The sequence below is a fragment of the Nyctibius grandis genome, chromosome 11 (assembly GCF_013368605.1).
Source record: "Nyctibius grandis isolate bNycGra1 chromosome 11, bNycGra1.pri, whole genome shotgun sequence".
Taxonomy (NCBI): Eukaryota; Metazoa; Chordata; class Aves; order Nyctibiiformes; family Nyctibiidae; genus Nyctibius; species Nyctibius grandis.
Window position 1 is genome coordinate 2,419,100 of NC_090668.1, and position 23,855 is coordinate 2,442,954.

Below are 23,855 nucleotides of genomic sequence, written 5' to 3' on the forward strand. Positions count from 1 at the left end.
GCAGGTTGGGTGGGAGAAGGCTGGAGGAGGCCAGGAGGGGTGCTGGGGGGGAGATGCGGGGGGGCTGGAGGGGAGCTGGGGGGTGATGCTGGAGAGAATCATGGGGGGTACTGGAGGGGGATCAGAGGGAGATGCTGGAGGGGATCTGGAGGTGATGCTGGAGGGGGATCAAGGGGTGCTGCTGGAGGTGGGTTAGAGGGTGCTTCTGGAGGGGAACTGGGGTGGTGACGCTGAAGCGGGATCTGGGGGTGATGCTGGAGGGGGATCGGGGGTGATGCTGGAGGAGGATCTGGGGGTGATGCTGGAGGGAGATAAGGGGGATGATACTGAAATGGGATGTGGGGGTGATGCTGGAGGAGGATCTGGGGGTGGTGCTGGAGGGGAACAGAGGGAGATGCTGGAGGGATCTGGGAGTGATGCTGGAGCAGGGTCTGGGGGTGCAGCTGGAAGGAGATCAGAGGGAGCTGATGCTGTGATGCTGGAGGGGAGGTGGGGGTGATGCTGGAGGAGAGGTTTTTGGGGGGAATGGTGGAGGGGACTGGAGCGGGGGGGTGATGCTGGAGGGGGGTCACTAAGATGCTGGAGGGGTTGGGGGGGGGAGATGCTGAAGGGGCCGGGAGGATGATGCTGGAGGAGGCCGAGGAGGCCCGGGGGGGCCCTGCCGAAGCAGCCCCGCAGCACCCTCGCTGGGCACTGCCCCCCCAGCCCCCCTCGACCCCCCCCCGGCCCTGCCTCCTCCCTCCGCCCACCGCCTCCTCCCGGCCCTGGGCGGGGTTTGGCCCCGGCTCCGGGAGATGGTGGAGCCGGTGTGAACGGTACCGGGGTGCAGCCGGCTGCGGCCCCCCCCTGGCCCCAGCCCCGGGGGGGAGCCCGGGTCCCCCCCACCCCCCCGGCCCAGCCATGCCCGCCGGTAGCAACGAGCCCGATGGGATCCTCAGTTACCAGGTGGGGGGCAGCGGGGGAGGGGGGGGGTGCCCGGTTACCCCCCCGGTGCGGCCGGAGGATGCTCCGTGGCTGCTCACTGCGGCATTTCTGATGGCGGGGGGGTGGGAAGTGGGGGTGCATGGGGGAGGCAAGGTGTCTGCAAAGGGGGGGTGCGTGGGGGGGCTGCAAGGGGCGTGCAGATGGGGGTGAAGGGCATCTGCAAGGTGAGGGGGTGTAAAGGGGGTGGTGGGTGGCTGTGAAATGGGGTGGCAGGGGTGTGTAAGGGGGTGGCCGGGCTCTGAAGGGGGGGTGCGAGGCGTCAGCAAGGCATCTGCAAGGCAGAGGGGTGGGGGCGCGAATGGGGGGGGCGAGGGGTGCCCAAGGTGGGTGTGGGAGGGATGTGAGGAAGGGAAGAAGGTGCCTGCGCGATGCCTGTTGGTGAGCTCCCCGCTGGGCCCCCCTTGTCCTCTCCTCCGCGTCTAGATATGACCCCCCGGTGATGCTGCGGCCCTTTGGAGGGGGGGACAAAGGCCACTGTCCCCACAGAGCCCCACGCCACCCAGTCCCCTGGGGAGCTCATCTATTGTCCCCACCAGGCTCTTGCACAGATGCACCCGGCGTTGGGGTGCAGGCAGGAGGCAGCTGGGTGGTCCCCCCTCTTTCAGCATCTCCTTGTCCCGGGGAGGGCCTGTCCGACCCCCCTGCTGCACCCATGGGACCAAGCTGGAGGAGCTGCTCTCAGTGGCAAATGAGAGGTGGGGAATTAATTAATCTGCCCTGAAATTACAGCTCACGGGAAAGAGTGACAGGAATTTAGATGTCCCCATCAAGGGATGACGGTCACGTCCTGGTGATGCTCGGCTGTGACCTGCATCCCCCCCTCACAGCCCCACTTTGTGGGTCCAGAGACCTGTCCCCTCCTGTTGGGAGCACCCAGGTCTGGTCCCCGTCACAGCTCAAATCCTGCCCCAGGAGCTGGAGGGGTCCCTGCAGGGGGACGGTGCTGACCCCCATGATAGCAAAGGAGGGAGCCGTGGGGATGGTGGCTTCATCCGGGCAGGATGGAGATGGAGAGGGATGAGGAGGGGGGTCTCCTGCTCCACCACTGGAGCAGCCCCCCAGTTTGTCCCCATGCACAGTGTTACCCTCATCCCACAATAACACTGGGATCAGTGTTATTAATTACACGAGATTAATTACATTAATCCTCCTTCCCGCTGCTGGTGGCCGGCCCTGCTTGCATGTGACAGGACGAGGGGGCCGGGATGTGATGTTTGCCTGCTCGCATGATGCTTTCGGCCTCCCCCAGCACCAGGACAACTCAAAGCCAGACCTGAACCTCTGCTTTGTGCTTTTCCTCGTCCTCAATTACACCAAAGTTCCCCAGAGAAAGATTTTACTTTCTAACCAGGGGAAGTGCACTGGGACAGGTAAACTGAGGCAAGACACTAAAAAAACACCCTCTTTCCTGCTGGGACAAAAAAAAATCACAGCAAAATAATAATTTGGAGAAGTTTTTCTTGAGATGGATGTGGGGAGAGGATGCACCGAGCTCGTGACACGAAGGGGTTCACTGCAGCCGTGTTGAAACGGGCTTTCCTCCTTTGCTCCAGTGATTTCTGATTTTGTTTTTACAAGCAATAATTACTTTCAGCCTCTTGACAAAACCAGCTTCGATGCAGCCAGCCGGAGCTTTTCGCTTAGAAAATAGCGAAGCAGAACAACTCTGGCTGCTCCAAAACTCAAAAGTGAGCGATGCAAAGCTCGGCGTCCCCTTTTCCAGCCCAGTTTTGATGATTTGATGTTTTCCAGGTGCCTGTTGGCAGCGGAGAAGGATGGAGAGGGTGGGCGAAGCATCTGCAAGTGCTGGTACCCATCCTGGCATGGGGTCATTTGCTTTCCGGGGGCATCTCTCCTTCCTGCTCCATCCCATCCTAAGCCCACGGATCCACAAATCCCACAGACCTCTTAAATCCTTAACTCCTCCAGCAATTTCCTCAATGAAATAATCACTCTAAGTCCTTTCAAGTGGCCTATCAGGGACCGAGTGAGTTTTGAGTGGGGCCGTTTCCCTTGGTGGCATCTCTGTTGTTTCAGGGATGCTGCAACGGCCGGGGAAGGGCGATGGGATGCTCAGAGCATCTTGCCATGGACCCGGAGGTGCCCACTTGTCCTGTTTCCTCCTATTTTTGCTCCTGAAGTTTTAATACTAAATAATAAAAAAGCAGCAGGGATCCGAGCTTGGATCACGATGGGTTTTTAACTGATTAGACCTCGGTGTCACCTTCCTTCGCCGTGTTATTTTACACCCCGTGTCACCTTTCAGGGCAAGGCAGGTAGTTAACCTTTGTGCCGAGCGGCACCGGGGAGGAAGTTCATTAGAGCAAATGATTTTGCAGCGTGGAAATGACGGATTAGCTCAGCTCGGAAAATAAAGTCGAGCTAGAGATAGCTGGAGGAAGCGAGGAAAATAAAAAATGTCGCTTATCTGGACATTTCCGTACCATGCTAGGACTTGGTCTGGCTAACGAGGATTTGTTGAAGCACCAAAGGGCTGGAGGCTGTGCCAAAGGGAGACCTTCCTGAAATGCCCTGGTTTTTCACAGGAAATTTGGATGACAATCGGTGCCGCCCCATAATGTGGATTTTCCCCAACAGTTTGCACCTCACTTGTATTTTGGCAGCTTCTGCTTTTAAATACACCCAAACGCTGCTTATGCCTTTCGGCCCAGCAGGATGTGGCGTTTAAACCCCATTTCTCTATTCTGGAGAGTTTTTTTCTCAAAACAGAGCTGGTTTCTCCCCATCCACTAAGTTTTCCAAGTGGAAAAAGTCTTGGGGTGTGTGGCTTTTAATAACTGCCTTGGTCTCTGATTGTGGCTCTGGAGTCGGTGCACGCTGGGTGCCACTGGGCTCCCCTTGGTGATGGCTGCCCCGGTGTCCCGGGGGAATCTGCCCCACTGATTGATCTGGAGGTTCAATTATCCCCCAAAACTGATGACTGACATGAGGATGAACTGGGACGGGGGGTTACAAAATGACAATTGTGGAGGAGTTACAGGTAGAACAGCTGGGGCTGTGCCTGGGGGCTGAGCATCCCCCAAACAGTGGGAAAACTCTCCCCGAAATCCCATTGGCATTTCCCCGGAGCGCAGAAGGATGGGCAGAGGGAGATGCTCATGGCTTGGATGGGCGGACGCTTCCCTGGGTAAAAAACTGGATGGATGGCCGGCCCCAAAGAGTTGTTGTGAATGGAGTTAAATCCAGCCGGTGGCTGGTCACAAGTGGTGTCCCCCAGGGCTCAGTACTGGGACCAGTTCTGTTCAATATCTTGATCAATGATCTGGATGAGGGGATCGACTGCACCCTCAGTGAGTTCGCGGATGACACCAAGTTGGGTGGGAGTGTTGATGTGCTGGAGGGCAGGAAGGCCCTGCAGAGGGATCTGGACAGGTTAGACAGATGGGCTGAGGCCACTGTGTGAGGTTCAACAAGGCCAAGTGTCAGGTCCTGCACTTGGGGCACAACAACCCCCCGCACCGCTAAAGGCTGGGGGAAGAGTGGCTGGGAAGTGCCTGGTGGGAAAGGCCCTGGGGGTGTTGGTCGATGGGCATCTAAATATGAGCCAGAAGCGTGCCCAGGTGGCCAAGAAGGCCACCAGCATCCTGGCTTGTATCAGCACTAGTGTGGCCAGCTGGACTAGGGCAGGGATCGTCTCCCTGTGCTTGGCACTGGTGAGGCCACACCTCGAATCCTGGGTGCAGTTTTGGGCCCCTCACGACAAGAAAGACCTTGAGGTGCTGGAGCGAGTCCAGAGAAGGGCAACAAAGGTGGTGGAGGGTGTGTAGAACAAGACTTAGGAGGAGTGTCTGAGGGACCTGGAATAGGACAAGAGGAAACGGCCTCAAGTTGCCCCAGGGGAGGTTTAGATTGGAGATCAGGGACAATTTCTTCCCCAAAAGGGCTGTCAAGCATTGGAACAGGCTGCCCAGGGCAGTGGTGGAGTCCCCATCCCTGGGGGGATTTAAAAGCCGTGTAGATGTGGTGCTGAGGGCCGTGGGTTAGTGGTGGCCTTGGCAGTGCTGGGTTAACGGTTGGACTCGATGATCTTAAAGGTCCTTTCCAACCAAAACCATTCTATGATTCTATGCTTTGCACCGGGGAGGGCTGCCCAGGTCAGGTTTAGTGTCACTGGCCAGGGCACAGCACGGAGGCAAAACAGTTTCTAAGAGAGGAGAATTTCCCTGCATCGCCCATGGGGCATTTGAAAGCTGCGACTCCCAAATCGCTCCGTTTACTCCCACTCCGACACCTGCATAACGACTTTAATTTTATTTAATTGCAATTTTATTTCAATTGTGATTTTTATTTCAATTGCGATTGAAAGCGATTTTATGAAGCCCTTTCATCCCGTGCTTTTTCCAAGGTTAGGGTTTGGGTTGTTTGGTTGGGTTTTTTTTGGCAAATCCGGAGGGGAGCAGGCTGCGTTGCTAAGAAGGGACGGAGGGTGGCGGAGACTGGCATCGGAGGGAGGTCAGGAAAGCCACAGGCGCGTGATAATCTGACTGCCGGGTAACGTGGGCTGGGAGCTGGCAGGGAGGTAGCAACAAGTTGGCTTTGAAATTAGTACTTAGAGACCTGCAAACTCATTTCCAGGCAGGAGCTGTTGTTCTTCTTGCTCGTCAAATTAACCGGTGACCGGGAGGCGAGCGCTTTCCCGAGCATCGCTCTGCGCTGTGGCAAGTGATGCTGTTCCATAGAAGCAGGAATTTGGGGGATAAAAAGCAGATTTCACGTTAGTGTTCGCAGCTTAAATCATAACAAGTTATTTATTCTCTATTTTTTTAATAAGTCTTCATGGTTAATGCATCTTTATTAGTACAACGGGCAGCGTATGCCAGCGTGGCATTTGAAGTTTTAATTGAAAATTACGGCTTTGGTTGTTTTGGGCTGTTTCCCAGTGTGTGATATAGCTCTTGCTTCTTGAATTTCATCCAACAGCCCTGCCTGTTCCCTCAGTTTTCTGAATATTTTGCTCTTCTTCAAACTTCAGTTTCAGAAATGGAGCAACTGGGTGCGAATTTCGGCGTATTTTTTCTGGTTGAAGAGTTTTTGGTCGCTGTGGTGATGGCAATGAGCTTCCAAAGATGAACGTCAGCAATTCATAGTCCCAAAGCTTCCCCTTTGTGCCTTTAATAAAGGAATAATTTGAAAACCGATAAAAACTAAAGGGTGTTTGGGCATTGCAGAGTTTTTCTTTGCAGGGGTGAACAGATTTTGGTTTTCCTGGATTAGATACTGTCCATGCAGGCGAGGAAGGAGTAACCGAGCGGCGGTGACGTATTTCCTTTAGTATTTAAGACAATGAAAAGACAAAGCGCAGCCTAAAGAGGGGCAAAAAGATATCAAGTGTTTCCAGGAGGCCCTTTCAAAGCCGCAGTTGCAACTCAAGTGTGAGACGTGGTTGGGTTTTTAGTTCTTTGGACACAGCCTGGTAATCCCCTTCCCCAGCCCTGTGGCAAGGGGAAAAAGAGAAGCAAAAAGACTTCTTTCTGTTTGCTCCTGTAGTTCTCCTTTGGCTTTTAAGGCACAAACGCTCTTCACGCAGCGCCGGTGGTGGTATTTCAAGGGCGTTGGCTCGCAGCCCTTGGCTTTTGTGAGGAGAAAAATGCTATTTTCCATGGAAGCGTGCTTGCACCAAGGGAAGTCCAAGCCTCATTGGGCTGAAGATGAAGCTTTGCCCTTGCAGGTTCTTGAGGGCCTTTGGAGGTTGTTGGTGTCCATGTCCTGTGGCCAAGTGCCATCTAGTGAGCCCTGCGGGTATCACGCTTGGAGACTGAAAGTTGCTGTGATCAAAAATGCATTTTTTTTTTTCCCCCCAGTTTGGGAAGAAAAATCTCCTACAAGTCCATATTTTTAGGGCCGTGCTGGAGGAGGAGGCACGCAGAGGCGTGATGCTTGTGGACTTACGTGGACGCGGGGGTGGATGATGGCTGGGAGGACGTACAGGAGCTCTACACACCCAGCCCCAACTTTTACCTTCTTCTCGTTGCTAAACAGAGACATGACGAAGAGGCAGTGATTGACCAGGGAAGAACGAGCAACGTTGTCAATATTCACTATGAAAAGGAGGAGTTGGAAGGTGAGTCTCTGCTGAGATCCTGGGAGAGGGGCCACCAGCCCAGCACGTTTTCCCTTTGCACAAAGTCCCTACAACGTTCCTTGCTCGGTGTTACATCACCTGCAGCAAAGCGTGGCGTGCTTCTCAAAGCAGCACAGTTATTTTCACATTTTTTAATATTATGGCTTTTAAACAGAGGGAAAAAGCCCCCGCAGAGGCCACGGTGTGAGTTTTAGCCACAAGGCTGGATAATTCACGGCTTGTTTTCTCGCAGAGGCTGCTCCTGGCTTGGAGAGGTCAGGAGAATAATTTGACGGAGGCAGACGCGGGGCTGTGATTTTCTTTTTTTATTCTGGAGTTCATTATCATGGGACTGATTTGGTCTTCTCTTGTCACCTTGTGCCATACAAAGATTTTTAAAAATAATTACCTTCCGTCGCTGCTTAATGAGCAAGTCTGAGTGTTGTCCAGCCAAAGCTGGAATTGGAGAAGAGGTTGATACTTTCAGGGGACTTTTAGATGACCTGGAGCCATCACTTGTTGCTCTGTTGTTGCAAAGTTCAAGTGAAATAGGCTTGGAAAAAAGGAGGTCCAGTGAAAATAAAATGAAGAGAAGTTGGTGTTTCTTCTTGGATTTAAGCGTGGCTTAGCGAGGCACCGGTGACATCAACCATTGCTGCAATATCGCTGCAAATGCCGCTTTTTCACAGGCCACCGGACCCTGTATGTGGGCGTTCGGATGCCGCTGGTGAGGCAGAGCCACCGGCATCACCGACCCCACAGCCAGAAGCATCGGAAACGGGAACGGGAGAAGGACTCTGCCCTGACGGAGCAGGGCGACCACTGTAAGTCCCGCTGCAGTGTTTGCTAAACTCCTCAGGGCTACATGGGTGGTGGGGTCTTCTGCAAGCAGGTCCATGTGGCTAGTTTGCGTGGCTTGCTGTTCTTCCAAGGGAAAGTGGCATTATTTAACAACATCCCCTTTTTCCAAACTTTTATCAGTTTTTTTTTTAATTTATTTTTAAGGCAGTAAAATGCATAATGGATTTAGCCTCGCCTTGTTCTCTTTAATATCTTCATCAATGATCTGAACGAGCAGATTGAGTGCACCCTCAGTGAGTTCGCGGACGACACCAAGTTGGGTGGGAGTGTTGATCTGCTGGAGGGCAGGAAGGGTCTGCAGACGGATCAGGACAGGCCGGATCGATGGGCCAAGACCACTGTGTGAGGTTCAACAAGGGCAAGTGTCAGGTCCTGCACTTGGGGCACAACAATCCCCCGCACCGCTACAGGCTGGGGGAAGAGTGGCTGGAAAGTGCCTGGTGGGAAAGGACCTGGGGGTGTTGGTCGATGGCGGCTGAATATGAGCCAGCAGTGTGCCCAGGTGGCCAAGAAGGCCACCAGCATCCTGGCTTGTATCAGCACTAGTGTGGCCAGCAGGACCAGGGCAGGGATCGTCCCCCTGTACTCAGCACTGGTGAGGCCGCACCTCAAATCCTGGGTGCAGTTTTGGGCCCCTCACTACAACAAAGACCTTGAGGTGCTGGAGCGAGTCCAGAGAAGGGAAACGAAGGTGGTGGAGGGTCTGGAGCACAAGGAGAAGGGTCTGGAGAGCTTGTGAGGAGCGGCTGAGGGAGCTGGGGGTGTTTAGCGTGGAGAAAAGGAGGCTGAGGGGAGACCTTCTCGCTCTCTCCAACTGCCTGAAAGGAGAGAGTAGCGAGGGGGGGTCAGTTTCTTCTCCCAAGTAACAGTGACAGGACGAGAGGAAACAGCCTCAAGTTGTGCCAGGGGAGGTTTAGGTTGGAGATCAGGGACAATTTCTTCATGGAAAGGGTTGTCAAGCATTGGCACAGGCTGCCCAGGGCAGTGGTGGAGTCCCCATCCGTGGGGGGATTTAAAAGCCATGTAGATGTGGTGCTGAGGGCCATGGGTTAGTGGTGGCCTTGGCAGTGCTGGGGTAATGGTTGGACTCGATGATCTTAAGGGTCCTTTCCAACCAAAACAATTCCGTGATTCTATGAGTCCTTGAAGGGATCTTGTCTTTAAAAATGGAAATGTGGGGAAGGAAAGCTGCCCATCCTTTTGCAGAGGTGGAACAGATGCTTCTCCTCTGGGGCTCTATGCAACCCAGACAGACCCAGGGGAAAGGGACCAGCCCAATATTTATGGCTGAACTAGTCCCAGTCTGATGCCAACTTTGCATGTGAGTGTGACTGGCCGTATTCAAGTGCAGTAATGGGATGGGGCTTTTTTTTCTGTCCCCAGACACCCCATCCCAGCGGGTGCAGTTCATCCTTGGGACCGAGGAGGACGAGCAGCATGTCCCCCATGACTTGTTCACCGAGCTGGATGAGATCTGTGTGAAAGAGGGTGAAGGTGCCGAGTGGAAGGAAACGGCAAGGTAAATCCCTGCTGCCGGCTGCGGTGAGAGAGGAATCCCTGCACCGGCAGCACCCGTGGGCTCTGCTTTCTGCTCTCCAGGAGGCAAAGCTTTTGCAGCTGCAGGTGCCAATATGAGGAGCCTTCTCCTCTTGCCACGCCGTAGCTCTATTAAAGGGGTTGCAGAGCTTGGTTTTCTTGCAATGGTCTTCTTGCTGGTTTTCTTGCAATGGGGCTGATCGCACCCACTGTCCACAGGTGGCTGAAGTTTGAGGAGGACGTGGAAGATGGCGGCGAGCGCTGGAGCAAGCCCTACGTGGCCACTCTGTCGTTGCACAGCCTCTTCGAGCTGAGGAGCTGCATCATCAACGGCACGGTGCTGCTGGACATTTGTGCCAACAGCATCGAAGAGATTGCAGGTACCGTGGGTGCCGCGTCCATCTGGGAACGGCCAAGCTCAGCTTGTCGCGGTGCCCTTGACTCCCAAATCAAACCCTGCCCCAAAGGCGGGTCCTTTTCCAGAAATCCCGCTGTGTTTTTAAGTCATGAGTTGATTTTGGGTGTAGACTGGGCATGCAACAGTCGCAGCAGCTTTTTTTCTTCCAATACAGGATCCTTCTGAAAACAGTTTGTGGGGTTAGAGAAGCGATTAGAGAATATTCTCCAGCTAAAAAGGACGGTGTGTCAGGATTTAGCAGGCTGCTCTTAGAAACACGGAGTCTGCGTGAGAGCTGAACCTCCTTGAATAAACTATTTATTACAAGCCATTTCCTCACATTCTTTTTTTTTCTTAACATCCAGGATATAAAAGAGTTTGAAAGGCAGAGTTTATCTGGCAGATGACCAAGCAGTGTATTTCTGCGGGGAAGATAATTGAAGGGAATTGAAAAAGCGGCTTTGGAGAAATTCTCTTTGACTGGCGGGTCTCCATTCAGCCCTTTCAAGAGCTGGAGAAGTCGGGGCCATTCTTAGTCCATTCCTCCCTGGGCTCGGCAAATTGCAGTCGATCGGTCGAGGAAACTCTGGGAAAGTCTGTGCTGTAGATCGCTTATAATTGGGTTAAATGTGTAGAGTCAGACAGAAAGGTCGGATCGGGCAAGAAAATTACATTATTTAGAAAATGATGATGAATAAGCACTTTGATGATGGTTTTTAACAAAAGAAAGTTCTTGCTTTCGCTGCAATGGCTGAATTATATTAAAATGTTTTGCTAAGCAAGGCTGAGCCTGCGTTAGGTTATCCTGCATGGCGCAGCCTTCCCTGGGGGCTTCAGGGTCAGGACTTGGGGAATTTCTGCTCTGATAACTTCATTTCCCTTTGTCATGCCCAGATATGATCCTGGGCCAGCAAGAACAGTCCACGGAGTTTGACGAACGCATGCGGGCGAAAGTTCGGGAGGTGCTTTTGAAGAAGCATCACCATCAGAACGAGAAGAAAAGAAACAACCTTCTCCCCATCGTCCGCTCCTTTGCTGATGTGAGCAAGAAGCAGTCAGATCCACACCTCCTCGACAAGCCAGGTGAGGACTCCTGCAGGGTTTGGCACCAGGAGAGGGCTTCTGCAGGTCTTTGGTACCAGGTGAAGGTTCCTGCCAGGCTTTGTCTCCAGGTGAGGGTTTCTGCCAGGCTTTGGCACCAGATGAGGGTTCCTGCAGGGTTTGGTACCAGGTGAAGGTTTCTGCCAGGCTTTGGCACCAGATGAGGGTTCCTGCAGGGTTTGGTACCAGGTGAAGGTTTCTGCCAGGCTTTGGCTCCAGGTGAGGGTTTCTGCCAGGCTTTGGCACCAGATGAGGGTTCCTGCAGGGTTTGGTACCAGGTGAAGGTTTCTGCCAGGCTTTGGCACCAGGTGAAGGTTTCTGCCAGGCTTTGGACCCATTAGACTTGTCCTGGCAAAAGAGAAGTGTCCCAGTTGCTCCTTGTCCATCTTTCTGAGTGTCTTTCTTTTTCCTAATAGCCCAAACACTCACCCCTCATCCTTCTCCCACCACTGCAGAAGCTAAAAATGGGGTGAACCATGAGACTGGTGCAATGGATTTAAGCAAGGTGAGACACTCGTAGCTTTCTTACGCCTTTAGGGACAGATTTGCTCTTGCAAACTTGGCTCCAGAGTGCTGTGGGCTTTGCTTTTGGGTTAATTGCCTGAAAATCACTTATTCTGCCCAGGCGGAGTTGCACTTCATGAAGAAAATTCCCACTGGGGCTGAAGCATCCAACGTGCTCGTAGGAGAGTTGAATTTCCTTCGCCAACCCATTGTGGCATTTGTCCGCCTGACCCCGGCTGTCCTTCTCTCGGGCATGACGGAAGTTCCCATCCCAACAAGGTCTGAATGAGAAGCACTAAGTTGTTCTTTAAAAAAAACACCCAACAAACCATCAAATTGCATGCATCAGTTTGGCTTCCCAAGGGAACAAGGCCAGTGGGAGCAAGCATGCTTCTCCTACCCACATCTCCTCACCTTCGTTTCTCCCTTCCCTGCTGTAGCTTTTAAACCCACTGGCCAATTTTAATGAAAGTTGGCCCAAAAATTAAATTTGCAATCGATTTTGATGAATTTCAAGTTCATTGTGGAGTCGCTGAGCCTACGTGTCCCCTCTTGAGCTGTGCTGAGAGCTCCCAAGGGTTTCCCTGGGTGCCCTTTGAGCAAGGACAGGTTCTTCTCTCTCATTTTGTTTTTCTTGCCCAGGTTCCTGTTTGTTTTGCTTGGACCAGAAGGAAAAGCCCATCAGTACCATGAGATCGGCAGGTCCATGGCTACTATCATGACAGATGAGGTGCGATGAGATGAGAGAGATCTTTGGGTCATTTTTGGCTTTCTTCACCTCTCCTTGTCTCTGTAGTAGTGAGGAAGAGAGAGGATTTGCTGTCCCATCTGCCTGCAGCTCCCCAAATACCCCACTCCTCCTTCTCACCCCAAAGCACACACATGGATTTGCATCACCCCACTTCCCAGAGGCTGAAATCACACCCACGGTGCATCCTGCACCTCATCCTTCTCCCCGGGGTCCCCAGCACGTTGTCCCCAGTGGTGGCATTGCCAGGGCCAGTAAAACCTCTCCTCTTCAAGCAAAAGGCTGTGGTGTGCCGTGGGGGACGGGACCCTGTGGAGATGATTACACGTACCATGATGCACAGATTTTTCCTTTTGGGGGAATCTTTCCTGCCATTTCCAGCAGGAAATTTGGGGAAAATTCTCTTGCATTTAGCCAAGAGCTTATTGCACTGCTTAGGCCATCCGAGATGGGTTGTCCTCTTGCCAGGTTTTCTCCTCTTGACAGGTTTTCCATGACGTTGCCTATAAAGCCAAGAACCGAGCTGACCTCGTGGCTGGCATCGACGAGTTTCTGGATCAGGTCACGGTCTTGCCGCCAGGAGAGTGGGATCCATCGATCCGAATCGAGCCCCCGAAAAACGTCCCTTCGCAGGTGGGTGCTGTGGTGGAGGGAGGTGTGAGGGGGACGGGCAGGATGGCAGCATGGCTGGGGATGCTCTTCAGGGGCACAAGGTCCCAGTTTGACACAGTCACATACCCAGCCCAGAAGCAAAACAAGCCAGTGGTTGCAAATACATTTCTTTATCTTATTTCCATTTCAACAGGAAAAAAGGAAGATGGCAGGAGCTCTCGATGACAGCGCTTCTCACAGCAAGCCAGAGAAACACAGTGGTCCTGAACTGGAGCGGACGGGAAGGTGTGAGAGCTGTAATAGTTTGGGTTTTCTTTTTCTCTGTTTGCCTCTAAAATCTGAGCATGGACCTTCCCTTCGAGCAGTGTTTTGGAGTTAGTTGGTTCAGTGAAGGGGCTCCACGTTACCAGCTTGGTCCCCTGGGCTGGGCAGGTGGGAGATCTGGGCAGATGGACTCAGCCACGGCATCATTGCACACAGATTTTCTTGATTTGAGGTGGAAGCAGATGTGTAAATACCTCCAGGTAGAGCTCTGCTGCTTCTCAAAGCAAGGGACTGCTGCAAAAAGAGGGGATGGGCTCTCAGGTTAGGTGGTGTTTTTTGTTGTTGTGTTTTTTTTTTTGTTGGAGGGCTTTTTTTGTGTGCCTCAGTTTCTACTGGGTATAAAATGGGAGGAGACTGCTTCTTTTCAGCAATGAAAGCTCTTCTGTGTCTGTGATTGTCCTTCTGCAGCAAAGAAAACTCAGTGTGGTCTTCCAGGAGAACAGTCTGTATTTTTTACCTTCCTCTAGGCTCTTTGGAGGTTTGATCCTGGATGTGAAGCGAAAAGTGCCGTGGTTCTGGAGCGACTTTCGAGATGGTCTGAGCCTGCAGTGTCTGGCGTCCTTCCTCTTCCTCTACTGTGCCTGCATGTCCCCCGTCATCACCTTCGGGGGATTGCTGGGGGAGGCGACCAACGGCCACATAGTGAGCACCTCTCTCTGTTGGGTGCCATGGGGGAGGGTAAAACTCATAGAATCATAGAATGGTTTTGGTTGGAAAGGACCTTTGAGATCATCGAGTCCAACCGTTACCCCAGCACTGCCAAGGCCACCACTAACCCATGGCCCTCAGGACCACATCTACACAGCTTTTAAATCCCCCCAGGGATGGGCACTCCACCACTGCCCTGGGCAGCCTGTTCCAATGCTTGACAACCCTTTTGGGGAAGAAATTGTTCCTAATCTCCAATCTAAACCTCCCCTGGGGCAACTTGAGGATGTTTCCTCTTGTCCTGTCACTTATTACCTGGGAGAAGAGACTGACTCTCACCTCCCTACAACCTCCTTTCAGGTAGTTGTAGAGAGTGAGAAGGTCTCCCCTCAGCCTCCTTTTCTCCAGGCTAAACACCCCCAGGTCCGTCAGCCACTCCTCATCAGACTTGTGCTCTAGTCCTTGCTGCAATTAATTTGCTTTGTTGTTTTTTTTTCCCCACTAATGATTTATTTCCCCCTAATGATTTATTTACTCACTTCTGCCTCTCTTCCCTGAACAGAGTGCCATGGAGTCGCTGCTGGGCGCATCCATGACTGGCGTGGTGTATTCCCTCTTTGCTGGCCAACCTCTCACCATCCTTGGTAGCACTGGACCCGTCCTCGTGTTCGAGAAGATCCTCTACAAATTCTGCAAGTAAGGCTGGCTGCCACGGCCAGGTGCTGCGAGAGCCTTCAGAAGAAGGCAGTGATGGAGAAAAGATGGTTTTCTTCTCTTTTTCTTAATGGTAGTTGTTAGATTTAAGTTGTCTTCTGTGTCACAGAGGTTGCATGCTGCTGCTTTACTACGTGGTGGTGCAAGAGGCTGTGGTCTCTGAAGGATGGATGGGGTCGTTTGGGGTTTTTAGCGTTAAAGCAAAGCAGCAGAAGGAGGAGAAACCCCAAAGATGTGGATGCCCAAGATGGGCTGCACAAGGAAGATGAGACAAATCACTCTGGTTTGGGAATGAGGGAAGATTTGCTTTTGTCTGTGTATAAAATCAGGTACTTTTTGAGCCTGATTTTTGCTGGAAGTGGAAATATATGTTGCCCAAACATCCAAAGAGTTTTCTACTGAAATATTTTAAGTTTTGATGATTTTATTGAAAAAGTAGGAGCTTTTCATGTGGAATGGCTGTTTTTCCTGATAATCCTTTTGTTGTGATGACTGTGATGTGAGATGAACCACCCTTATTGCAATTAAATTATTATTAAGCCCCACCTTACTGGCAGCAGTTGACTGGGTGCAAAAGCCAGCTGGTTTTGGTGTTAGGGCACAGGGGTGATATGGGAGAACCACCCCCACAACAGGGACCTGACCTCAATTAGCCTCCGAGGTGTTAACACAAGATAATTGTGAAATAATGATAATTAAGTAATTGGCCTCTCCTCCTGCAGGTCCACACCCTGCACCGCAGCCCCGAGGCTGTCTGTAGTAGTACATGGAAGCTGTATTTACCTTCTGCAGCCTTGACATGCTCCTCTGTTACTCCCAGTTTTCCCCGAAGGAAGGCACGGCTCGGAGCCTCTCGCTGGCCTTTCCACCCTTGGTTTTATTTTGGTTTCCCAGGGAGTACAGGCTGTCCTATCTCTCTCTGCGGGTTTGCATCGGGCTGTGGACCGCCTTCTTCTGCATAGTGCTGGTGGCCACCGACGCCAGCTGCTTGGTGTGCTACATCACCCGCTTCACCGAAGAAGCCTTCGCCTCCCTCATCTGCATCATCTTCATCTACGAGGCTCTAGAGAAGCTGAGTCACCTGCGAGAGACCTACCCTGTGCACATGCACAGCAAGCTCGACTTCCTCACCATCTACTAGTGGGTTTTTTTTTCCTCCTAAAACGCCGCTGCCCTTTGGCAGGAGCTCAGGGCTGCACCTCCATCGCCTTTCACTGACCCATGTCTTGGCTTCTCTCCTCCCAGCTGTAAGTGTGAGGCACCGACCCATCCCAACAACGAAACCCTGCATTTCTGGGAGAGAAACAAGATCAATGTGTCTGGCGTCGCCTGGGAAAACCTCACGGTGACTGTAAGTGCCCCAAGCCACTGCTTCCTTGTACCGCAGTCACAGGGTCTGGCGGCATTTGCATGGTGCAAAACTCAGAGCCCTTCAGGTGCTGATGGGCTTCAAGTGTGCTAGTGCTGCTCTGAAAAGTCATTGCTTAAACCTAATGTGTGGTTTTAAGCTGCTTGGTCCTGGGAAGGAGAGTCCCGCTTGTCCAGTCCACCTTGTCCCCAGCATCGTGGGTAATAACTGTCCTCCTCAACCCTGTTGCAGGACGGTGTTTCTGATCGCAAGCAAGGTTAAGTGGGTGGTTTGATTGTTGTAGAAGTTGGAGGACTTATGTTCATGCTTGAAGGTAGTAATTGGCTTCCTTAATTGGTTCCTAATACCTCCAGGCCTTGCTTGCTTACTCAGCACTGTCTGTAGGTACATGCATAAATTTGCATGTCTGAGCAGCCTCTCGGGCTGTTGTTCCTGGAAGCAGAGCCCAGACATAGGATGGGAGGCTCTTGTGGACATCTTCATCCTCTCTTGGCCATGTCCTGTGAGCTCTCCACTGGAAAGGGATGATATGTTCTTCTCCTTTCCTATCACAGTTGTCTTGGCCCTCCTTCCCTGTTCGCTCTTTCTCTATCCTCAAGAGTTTCCCGTGTTTCCTTCCCCTCTGGTGTCTTCTTCAGCCACCATTACCTGCCATTCAAGTGGAGAATGTGCCGTGGGTCTGTGGTATGGTGTCCCATCCCATCTCATCTCCCTGTTCTCCTCTGTGTAGTTCGATGTGTCACTTGTTCAGCCGCTGCTGCTCATTAAATATAAATCTCCATCGGCAGCAGCAGCAGTTCCAATGTCATGGATCTTGGACCAAGATCCTCAACAACCCCTAATTATCCGAGGTTTCCTTGCCGCATGTGCACTGCCCTTGTGTCCTGATGCTCTGTTTCTCCAGGAATGTCGGTATTTGCATGGAGAGTTTCAAGGACCTGCCTGTGGACGCAATGGCCCCTACGCGCCTAATGTCCTCTTCTGGTGCTGCATCCTCTTCTTCTCCACCTTTGTCCTGTCGAGCTTATTGAAGAAGTTTAAAACCAGCCGTTACTTCCCAACCAGAGTAGGTAGAAGATGGTGGCCAGCAGCAGTCTCCACACTCATTTCCTACAATGGCTTTCCTGGAGCACTAAGCAGTATTTGCCACCACTTGGTCGAGCTGGGAAACATTGACCTTGAAGGCCACGCTCTCCATCAGCTTGGTTGTCCCTCACTCATTTCCATGAGTGCAAAATGATCGCAGCATTTCCCACCTGCCTTGTGACCTGCCCCAGAGCAATTTTTTGCTCAGGCAGTGGGAAATCAGGTCTTCCAAAGTTGTTTGTTTTTTTTTTTTTCCACCTTCTGTGCATCATGTGCTCAAGGGGAAAGTTGATTCAATGAGGAGCTGCCCTAGAAAAAGACACGATTTCTTCCCTTTGAGGAACAAATGATGCCTCAGTGCCTTATTCCCATTGCAGCTGTGAGTGTGGCTGTAGAGGCAGACATCTGCTTCCTGATTTTTTAATACTTCTTTTTTTTAAGGTTTGAATGAAAACAACCCTTTTCCACCTAATTAAACTTTGTTTATTGTCTGACACCAGATCTCACAGGGACAAACACAGCAACAGTTTCTAACCAAGGGTTTTGGCTGCATGTCCTCAGAGTGGTGGGATTTTTGTTAACCAGCCCTAATGTTGTTGATGTAACTTCTCCATCTCACGTTATGGCCCCATTTGCGATGCCCCTTTCAGCTCTGGTTTCTTGCCCCAGGTACGGTCCACAGTAAGTGATTTTGCTGTGTTCCTCACCATCGTCATCATGGTGCTCATTGACTTCCTGATTGGGATCCCATCACCGAAACTCCACGTCCCTCATATGTTCAAGGTAATGGGGTGTTTTGGCATGGAGTGGGTTTCAGCCCTTGAGGATGGCACAAGGTGTTGCCAGGGCAGGAAAGGGCTGAGCCTGGAGGAGATGCTGGTGGTGTGACCATCTCCTCTTCCACCTCCAAGTGTGTCGTTTCCTTCTGGAAAGGAGAAGTATCTATACTACATATACTAGCTATACTACTACTTCTACAGAAGAAGTATGTCTAGGCACTGCTGAACCCCAGGGTGACAAGAAAGCAGGGCTGGGAGATGCTCTGACCCCGGGATGGAGGGGAAGATCAAAGCCAGTTAAGTGGCTGGGCTGGGAGATGGTGCTGATGGGTGTGCTTTGTTGCAGCCTACCAGAGACGACCGTGGGTGGTTCATCAACCCCATAGGACCCAACCCTTGGTGGACAGTGCTGGCTGCGCTCATCCCAGCTCTGCTCTGCACCATCTTGATATTCATGGACCAGCAGATCACCGCTGTTATCGTGAACAGGAAGGAGCACAGGCTGAAGGTAAGGGGCTGGGAGAGATGACCCCATCCCCAACCCACTACAGGCTGCAGGTATGGGGAGAAGCTCCTATTCCAAATGCTTTGTGAAGGCGTTGGTTTGGGAAGATGTCAGGCTGCGTGGCAGGATGCTTTCCTGGATTAATGGTGACACAGGGAGCTAATGGCAGGGGAGTTCAGATGAGCAATCTTTCGGAGCAGCAAATTAATCTTAGAGCAATATAGAAATGTGGTTTTGTTTTTAAAATGTCAGCAGCAGCTGGGGGAACTTATCATTTTGATGGGCTGCCAGGGATAACTCAGAGTCACTTCTTATTTGCAAGTCGTAGAAATTTCATTATGAATGAAAAAAATTGTCAATTTTTTTTTTTTGGAGAAGCAGATATCACACAAACTCCCCAAATCCACTTTGTCTGAACTCCTGCCAGATTTTCATGCAAGGTGCTTGCACAAAGACCAGATACCTCCTTATTTGTTTCCAATTCTTGTTTTAAATTTTCAAGAAGTTGACTTGGACTCAAGTAGGGTTTGAGTCTGACTTGTGACGTTGTCCTTGCTTTTGTGCTGTGGGATGCTCTGGTTCTTGTTTTGCTTCCTGCAGAAAGGATGCGGGTACCACCTGGACCTTTTCATGGTGGCCGTGATGCTCGGCGTGTGCTCCGTGATGGGGCTGCCCTGGTTTGTGGCTGCCACTGTCCTGTCCATCACCCACGTGAATAGCCTCAAGGTTGAGTCTGACTGCTCAGCTCCAGGAGAACAACCCAAGTTTCTGGGGATACGAGAGCAGAGGGTCACTGGCTTGATGATTTTTGTGCTCATGGGCTGCTCTGTCTTCTTCACTTCTGTGTTAAAGGTAAGAGGAAAACACAAAATGCCCAAAAACCACGAGTTTTTTGGAGCTTATACAACAATAGTCCCCCCTCTCCAGGCCTGAGTAGTTGTAGAACAGAGGAGGAGGTGATCCCAAATGCTGGGTCTTGACCCATGGTGGAAACCAGCCTTGGTTATGCTTTCCAGCCCTTCAGACCCCAGTTTGGTGTGCTCGAGCCAAGCAAGCAACGCAACTGCTTGACTTTTCAGGTGTCTTTCAGGCCCAGCCGTGTTTATGGGTTACAATTAAGCGTATTCTGACCAGCATGTCTGCTCTTTTTCAAACAGGCAGCGCTTTATCGGTTGCAATTTCCTCCCCCAAATGCCTCAGAACTACCGTTTCTGGTAGCTAAGAACACTGAAATCATCCCCATGGGCTTCCTTGCGTGTTCCTCCCACAAAATAATCTCATCTCTAGGCTAAAAGGAGGCACGTCACTCTTGCGTGTTGCCACAAGAATATGGAGAAATGTTTTTCTACTGTCAGAAGGACACGGCGTATGGTAGCATGGGTGAAATCGCCTGTTTTCCTCCAACTTTTCTGGAAAATAGGATTATTCTGATGAAACGTAACTCAAAAATTCAGCCTAAAGCAAAGCATTAGCTCACTCGCACGCGCAAAATCTCTAATGGTTAAAATCCGACGCATCTCTAAGCCTGTGGAAACTGGAAAGCTCGAGGCAATTTTAGGCAGTGCCTGTAGAAGAGAGTGGAGATACTGAGAATGTAATTTAAAAAAAATAAATGGTTGCATTCTTTTTTTCCCAGTTTATACCAATGCCTGTGCTTTATGGCGTCTTTCTCTACATGGGTGTGTCGTCGCTCAGAGGAATTCAGGTATGGACTATTTGACAGTGTGCAGCATGTCTGCTCCCTGGTCTTTCATCTCTGTAGAAGCAGGAAAAAAGCAGTGTCCTGGGAAAAAAAAACCTCTCTGAAAGCAAGCAATGAAAGTCTTTTGTGTAAGAAAAAGATTGGTGGAGGCACAGGAGGTATATAGGGCTGCGGGGAGCAGGCAAGTTCAGCGCTCTCTGATGGTTTAGGGGAGGTCGGTGTTTGGTTACCTGAAAATGGGGGAATTCAGTGCAAAGGGAAGGCAATTTCTAATTCTGGTGGAAATCCTTGCTAGGGGATTCAGTGGGCCAGGAAATGCTGATAATAGAATAATGTGGAATTAATTGCAATTTGGTGGGCAGCTCTCATGGGCAAGCTGGTTTGGAGATGGACAGGCTGGATCGATGAGCTGAGGCCACTGTATGAGGTTCAACAAGGCCAAGTGTCAGGTCCTGCACTTGGGGCACAACAACCCCCTGCACAGCTACAGGCTGGGGGAAGAGTGGTTGGAAAGTGCCTGGTGGGAAAGGACTTGGGGATGTTGGTCGATGGAGGCTGGATATGAGCCAGCAGTGTGCCCAGGTGACCAAGGCCACCAGCATGCTGGCTTGTATCAGCACTAGTGTGGCCAGCAGGACCAGGGCAGGGATTGTCTCCCTGTACTCGGCACTGGTGAGGCCGCACCTCGAATCCTGGGTGCAGTTCTGGGCCCCTCATGACAAGAAAGACCTTGAGGTGCTGGAGCGAGTCCAGAGAAGGGCAACAAAGGTGGAGAAGGGTCTGGAGCACAAGGAGAAGGGTCTGGAGAACTTGTGAGGAGCAGCTGAGGGAGCTGAGGGTGTTTAGCCTGGAGAAAAGGAGGCTGAGGGGAGACCTTCTCGCTCTCTACAACTGCCTGAAAGGAGGGTGTAGCGAGGGGGGGTTGGTCTCTTCTCCCGGGTAACAAGTGATGGGACGAGAGGAAACGGCCTCAAGTTGCCCCAGGGGAGGTTTAGATTGGAGATCGGGGACGATTTCTTCCCCCAAAGGGTTGTCAAGCGTTGGAACAGGCTGCCCAGGGCAGTGGTGGAGTCCCCATCCCTGGGGAGGATTTAAAAGCCGTGTAGATGTGGTGCTGAGGGCCATGGGTTAGTGGTGGCCTTGGCAGTGCTGGGTTAATGGTGGGACTTGATGATCTTAATGGTCCTTTCCAACCAAAACCATTCCGTGATTCTATGGAGCGAAGGGAAAATAGGTGCTGCTCCCAGGAGGAACATAGTGAGATCCAGGATTTCTCATTGCAAGCGAGATCCTGAAAACTCCCTCCACATCTCAACAGGGCCAGAAAATTTCTGCAGTCCCAAGGTGGCAACTTTTCATGTTTATTTTGCAGTTCTTCGATCGCTTGAAGCTCTTTTGGATGCCAGCGAAACACCAGCCGGATTTCATCTACCTGCGGCACGTCCCCTTGCGAAAGGTGCATTTCTTCACCCTGATCCAGCTGATCTGCCTCGTCCTGCTCTGGGCCATCAAGGTGTCCCGTGCTGCCATCATCTTTCCCATGATGGTAAGACCCAGCGCTGCTTGGCAGCGAGATGTTTGCAGCGTTGGAGTGAGATGTAGCCTCATCTCTGGCCTCACTGTATCTTCTCTCTTCTTCGTGAAGGTTTTGGCTCTCGTTTTTGTCCGGAAAGTGATGGATTTCTGCTTCTCGAAGCGAGAGCTCAGCTTTCTGGATGACCTTATGCCAGAAAGCAAGAAGAAGAAGTTGGACGATGCCAAAAAAGAAGCCAAAGAAGAAGAGGTAAAACTCGCTGGGTGCTCGGGGCTGGACATCTCCCTCGGGCTGTGAGATTGCCTGTTTCTATCACAGCTTCTCTTTAAATGTTGGGGAAAGATCAGAAGTCAATAGAAATAGATCGTAATAGCCTGGATCCCGCATCGTAGCCTTTTTTTTTTCCTAAATTAGTGGTGAGCTTAACACTTGAATAGAGGGATAATATTTAAAATTAGTCTTCTATAATAATAATTATTATTATTATTGTTATTATTATTATTATTTAAATACTTGCTCATAATGATGTTTTTAACCCCCTCAAGGTATGTTTGGAGTGAAAGGTCTTTACCCTGCTCTGCTAATAGCTAAAGCTGCCACGGGTCAGAAGGAGAGGGCAGCCTGCAATGTTTTTGCTGGGTGTTTAGTTTATCTCCACTTTGATCCAAGACGGAGAACTTGATTTGTCCCTTTTTACGTCAGGAGTCCCAGAAGATGATGGAAGCTGCTGCTGCTAATTCGGTTCAGCTGAAACTGGGGAAGAGAAGCAACCTGGATACCCCAAAGCAAAGCAGTGACAGGTAAAGCCCCACCAAGTGCCAGGACTCCCGGCAAGATTAGTTTGAAGGTGTTTGGCACAATTTTCTCCACTTCCATCTTTATTGAGCATCCATCCCATAGAAACCAGCAGTTAGCTTGGTGGGAAACTCAAATTTACAGGCAGGGCTGCAGGAGGTGATTGCAGGGCTCTGACCCCAAGCAGAGTGGCTGCACAACTCACGTTTGACCCCAAAAACTTGGATCATCAGTGACTTTACGGTAGCTGGAGATCCTCAGACTTAAAAATGAGGAGTTGCAGGCATGATCTGTACCAGCAGTGGCTTAGCAGCCCACTCCAGGGCTAAACCCCAGCAAGAGCCTTTGCACGGACCTGTAGCTCTGCAGCTCTTGGGCTTGCTTCCCAAAACTCCTCATCCAGCAAAAGCTCCCATGCTTATGCTGAGCTGTGATCCTCCGGGCCCCCCTGTTCCTCTTGCTGGTGCAACTTGGTGGCATCATAAAATCCTAGAATCGTTTTGGTTGGAAAGGACCTTTGAGATCATCGAGTCCAACCGTTAACCCAGCACTGCCAAGGCCACCACTAACCCGTGGCCCTCAGCACCACATCTACAGGGCTTTTAAATCCCCCCACGGATGGGGACTCCACCACTGCCCTGGGCAGCCTGTGCCAGTGCTTGACAACCCTTTTGGGGAAGAAATTGTCCCTGATCTCCAATCTAAACCTCCCCTGGGGCAACTTGAGGCCGTTTCCTCCCGTCCTATCATATCTCGTCCTATCGTATCCTGTCCTATCAGTTCCCATAACCACGGATCACTATGTGAAATATTTATTGCAGGGCTGATCCTTCTGAGATTAATATCTCGGATGAAATGTCGAAAACGACCGTATGGAAGGCTCTCTCGATGAACACAGAAACACTCTGAATCCGAGGAGGAAAAAGGTAAAGGGTTGCATGTGAACCTGACCGTGCTCCTCTGCAAGCGACGGCACATGCCTACGGTTTTCCTGTGCTTTGCCCAGCGATGCCAAGCAAACGGGGCGTCGCTGGGAACAGGCAGCGAGGACCGTGATGTGCAAACCTCTGCAAAAGCTCCTCTGTGCCGGGGTGGTCCCACGGACGGGGCTGAATCAGGGCAGATCTTCCCCTGACGATGCTCTCCCTCTCTTTTTTTCCCCTCCCAGTTTTCCCATTTAGGAATCTTGACTTTGAAGGAGAGGAGTGAGGACGTGACTCAGGGATGTGCCAACGCAGACACGGGGAGAAACCGCTTGCTTTCGGTTGGAGGATTCCCATTAAAGCCATGCAGCTGTTTCCAGTTAACCCTTGGTGTGCTTCGGGCGTTCCGTATCTCTAGACCAGCAAACTGAGGCGCACATCGCAGTCACTGGGAGTTCGGTGTTGTTCAGCCTCCGTGTGTACGTGCGCGTGTGTTGTTGCGGTTTTTGTAGTGGTAGAGGGACCGCTACCGCTTTATCATTCAGTGCTATTTTTTTAATATCTAATTCCTCCTCTCCTTTCTCTCTCTTTTATTTTTTTTTTTTCAAATATAAACTCTGAATGTACAAAATCCTTTTCTGTTATATTTGA

General features: G+C 51.3%; 1 protein-coding gene across 1 annotated transcript; it reads left to right on the forward strand.

The window, feature by feature from the left end:
* Positions 1-900: 900 nt before the first annotated feature.
* SLC4A8 (solute carrier family 4 member 8) lies at positions 901-23,190 on the forward strand. The gene is made up of 24 exons (XM_068410781.1): positions 901-945; positions 6,985-7,066; positions 7,756-7,890; positions 9,311-9,446; positions 9,683-9,843; positions 10,755-10,943; positions 11,378-11,466; positions 11,587-11,744; positions 12,108-12,195; positions 12,700-12,846; positions 13,019-13,110; positions 13,617-13,791; positions 14,360-14,493; positions 15,406-15,651; positions 15,757-15,862; positions 16,785-16,946; positions 17,636-17,749; positions 18,092-18,253; positions 18,851-19,102; positions 19,887-19,955; positions 21,325-21,498; positions 21,598-21,735; positions 22,189-22,286; positions 23,103-23,190. The coding sequence occupies exons 1-24, from the start codon at positions 901-903 to the stop codon at positions 23,188-23,190; spliced, it is 3,240 nt and encodes a 1,079-aa protein (XP_068266882.1).
* The last annotated feature ends 665 nt before the right edge of the window (positions 23,191-23,855 follow it).

Bases quoted from the DNA above. Each gene is read 5' to 3' on its own strand.
- SLC4A8 (XM_068410781.1), top strand. From the start codon at position 901: ATGCCCGCCGGTAGCAACGAGCCCGATGGGATCCTCAGTTACCAG. The intron at 17,750-18,091 runs GTAATGGGGTGT...GCTTTGTTGCAG, and splicing joins ACGTCCCTCATATGTTCAAG to CCTACCAGAGACGACCGTGG. The intron at 21,736-22,188 runs GTAAAACTCGCT...TTTTTACGTCAG, and splicing joins AAGAAGCCAAAGAAGAAGAG to GAGTCCCAGAAGATGATGGA.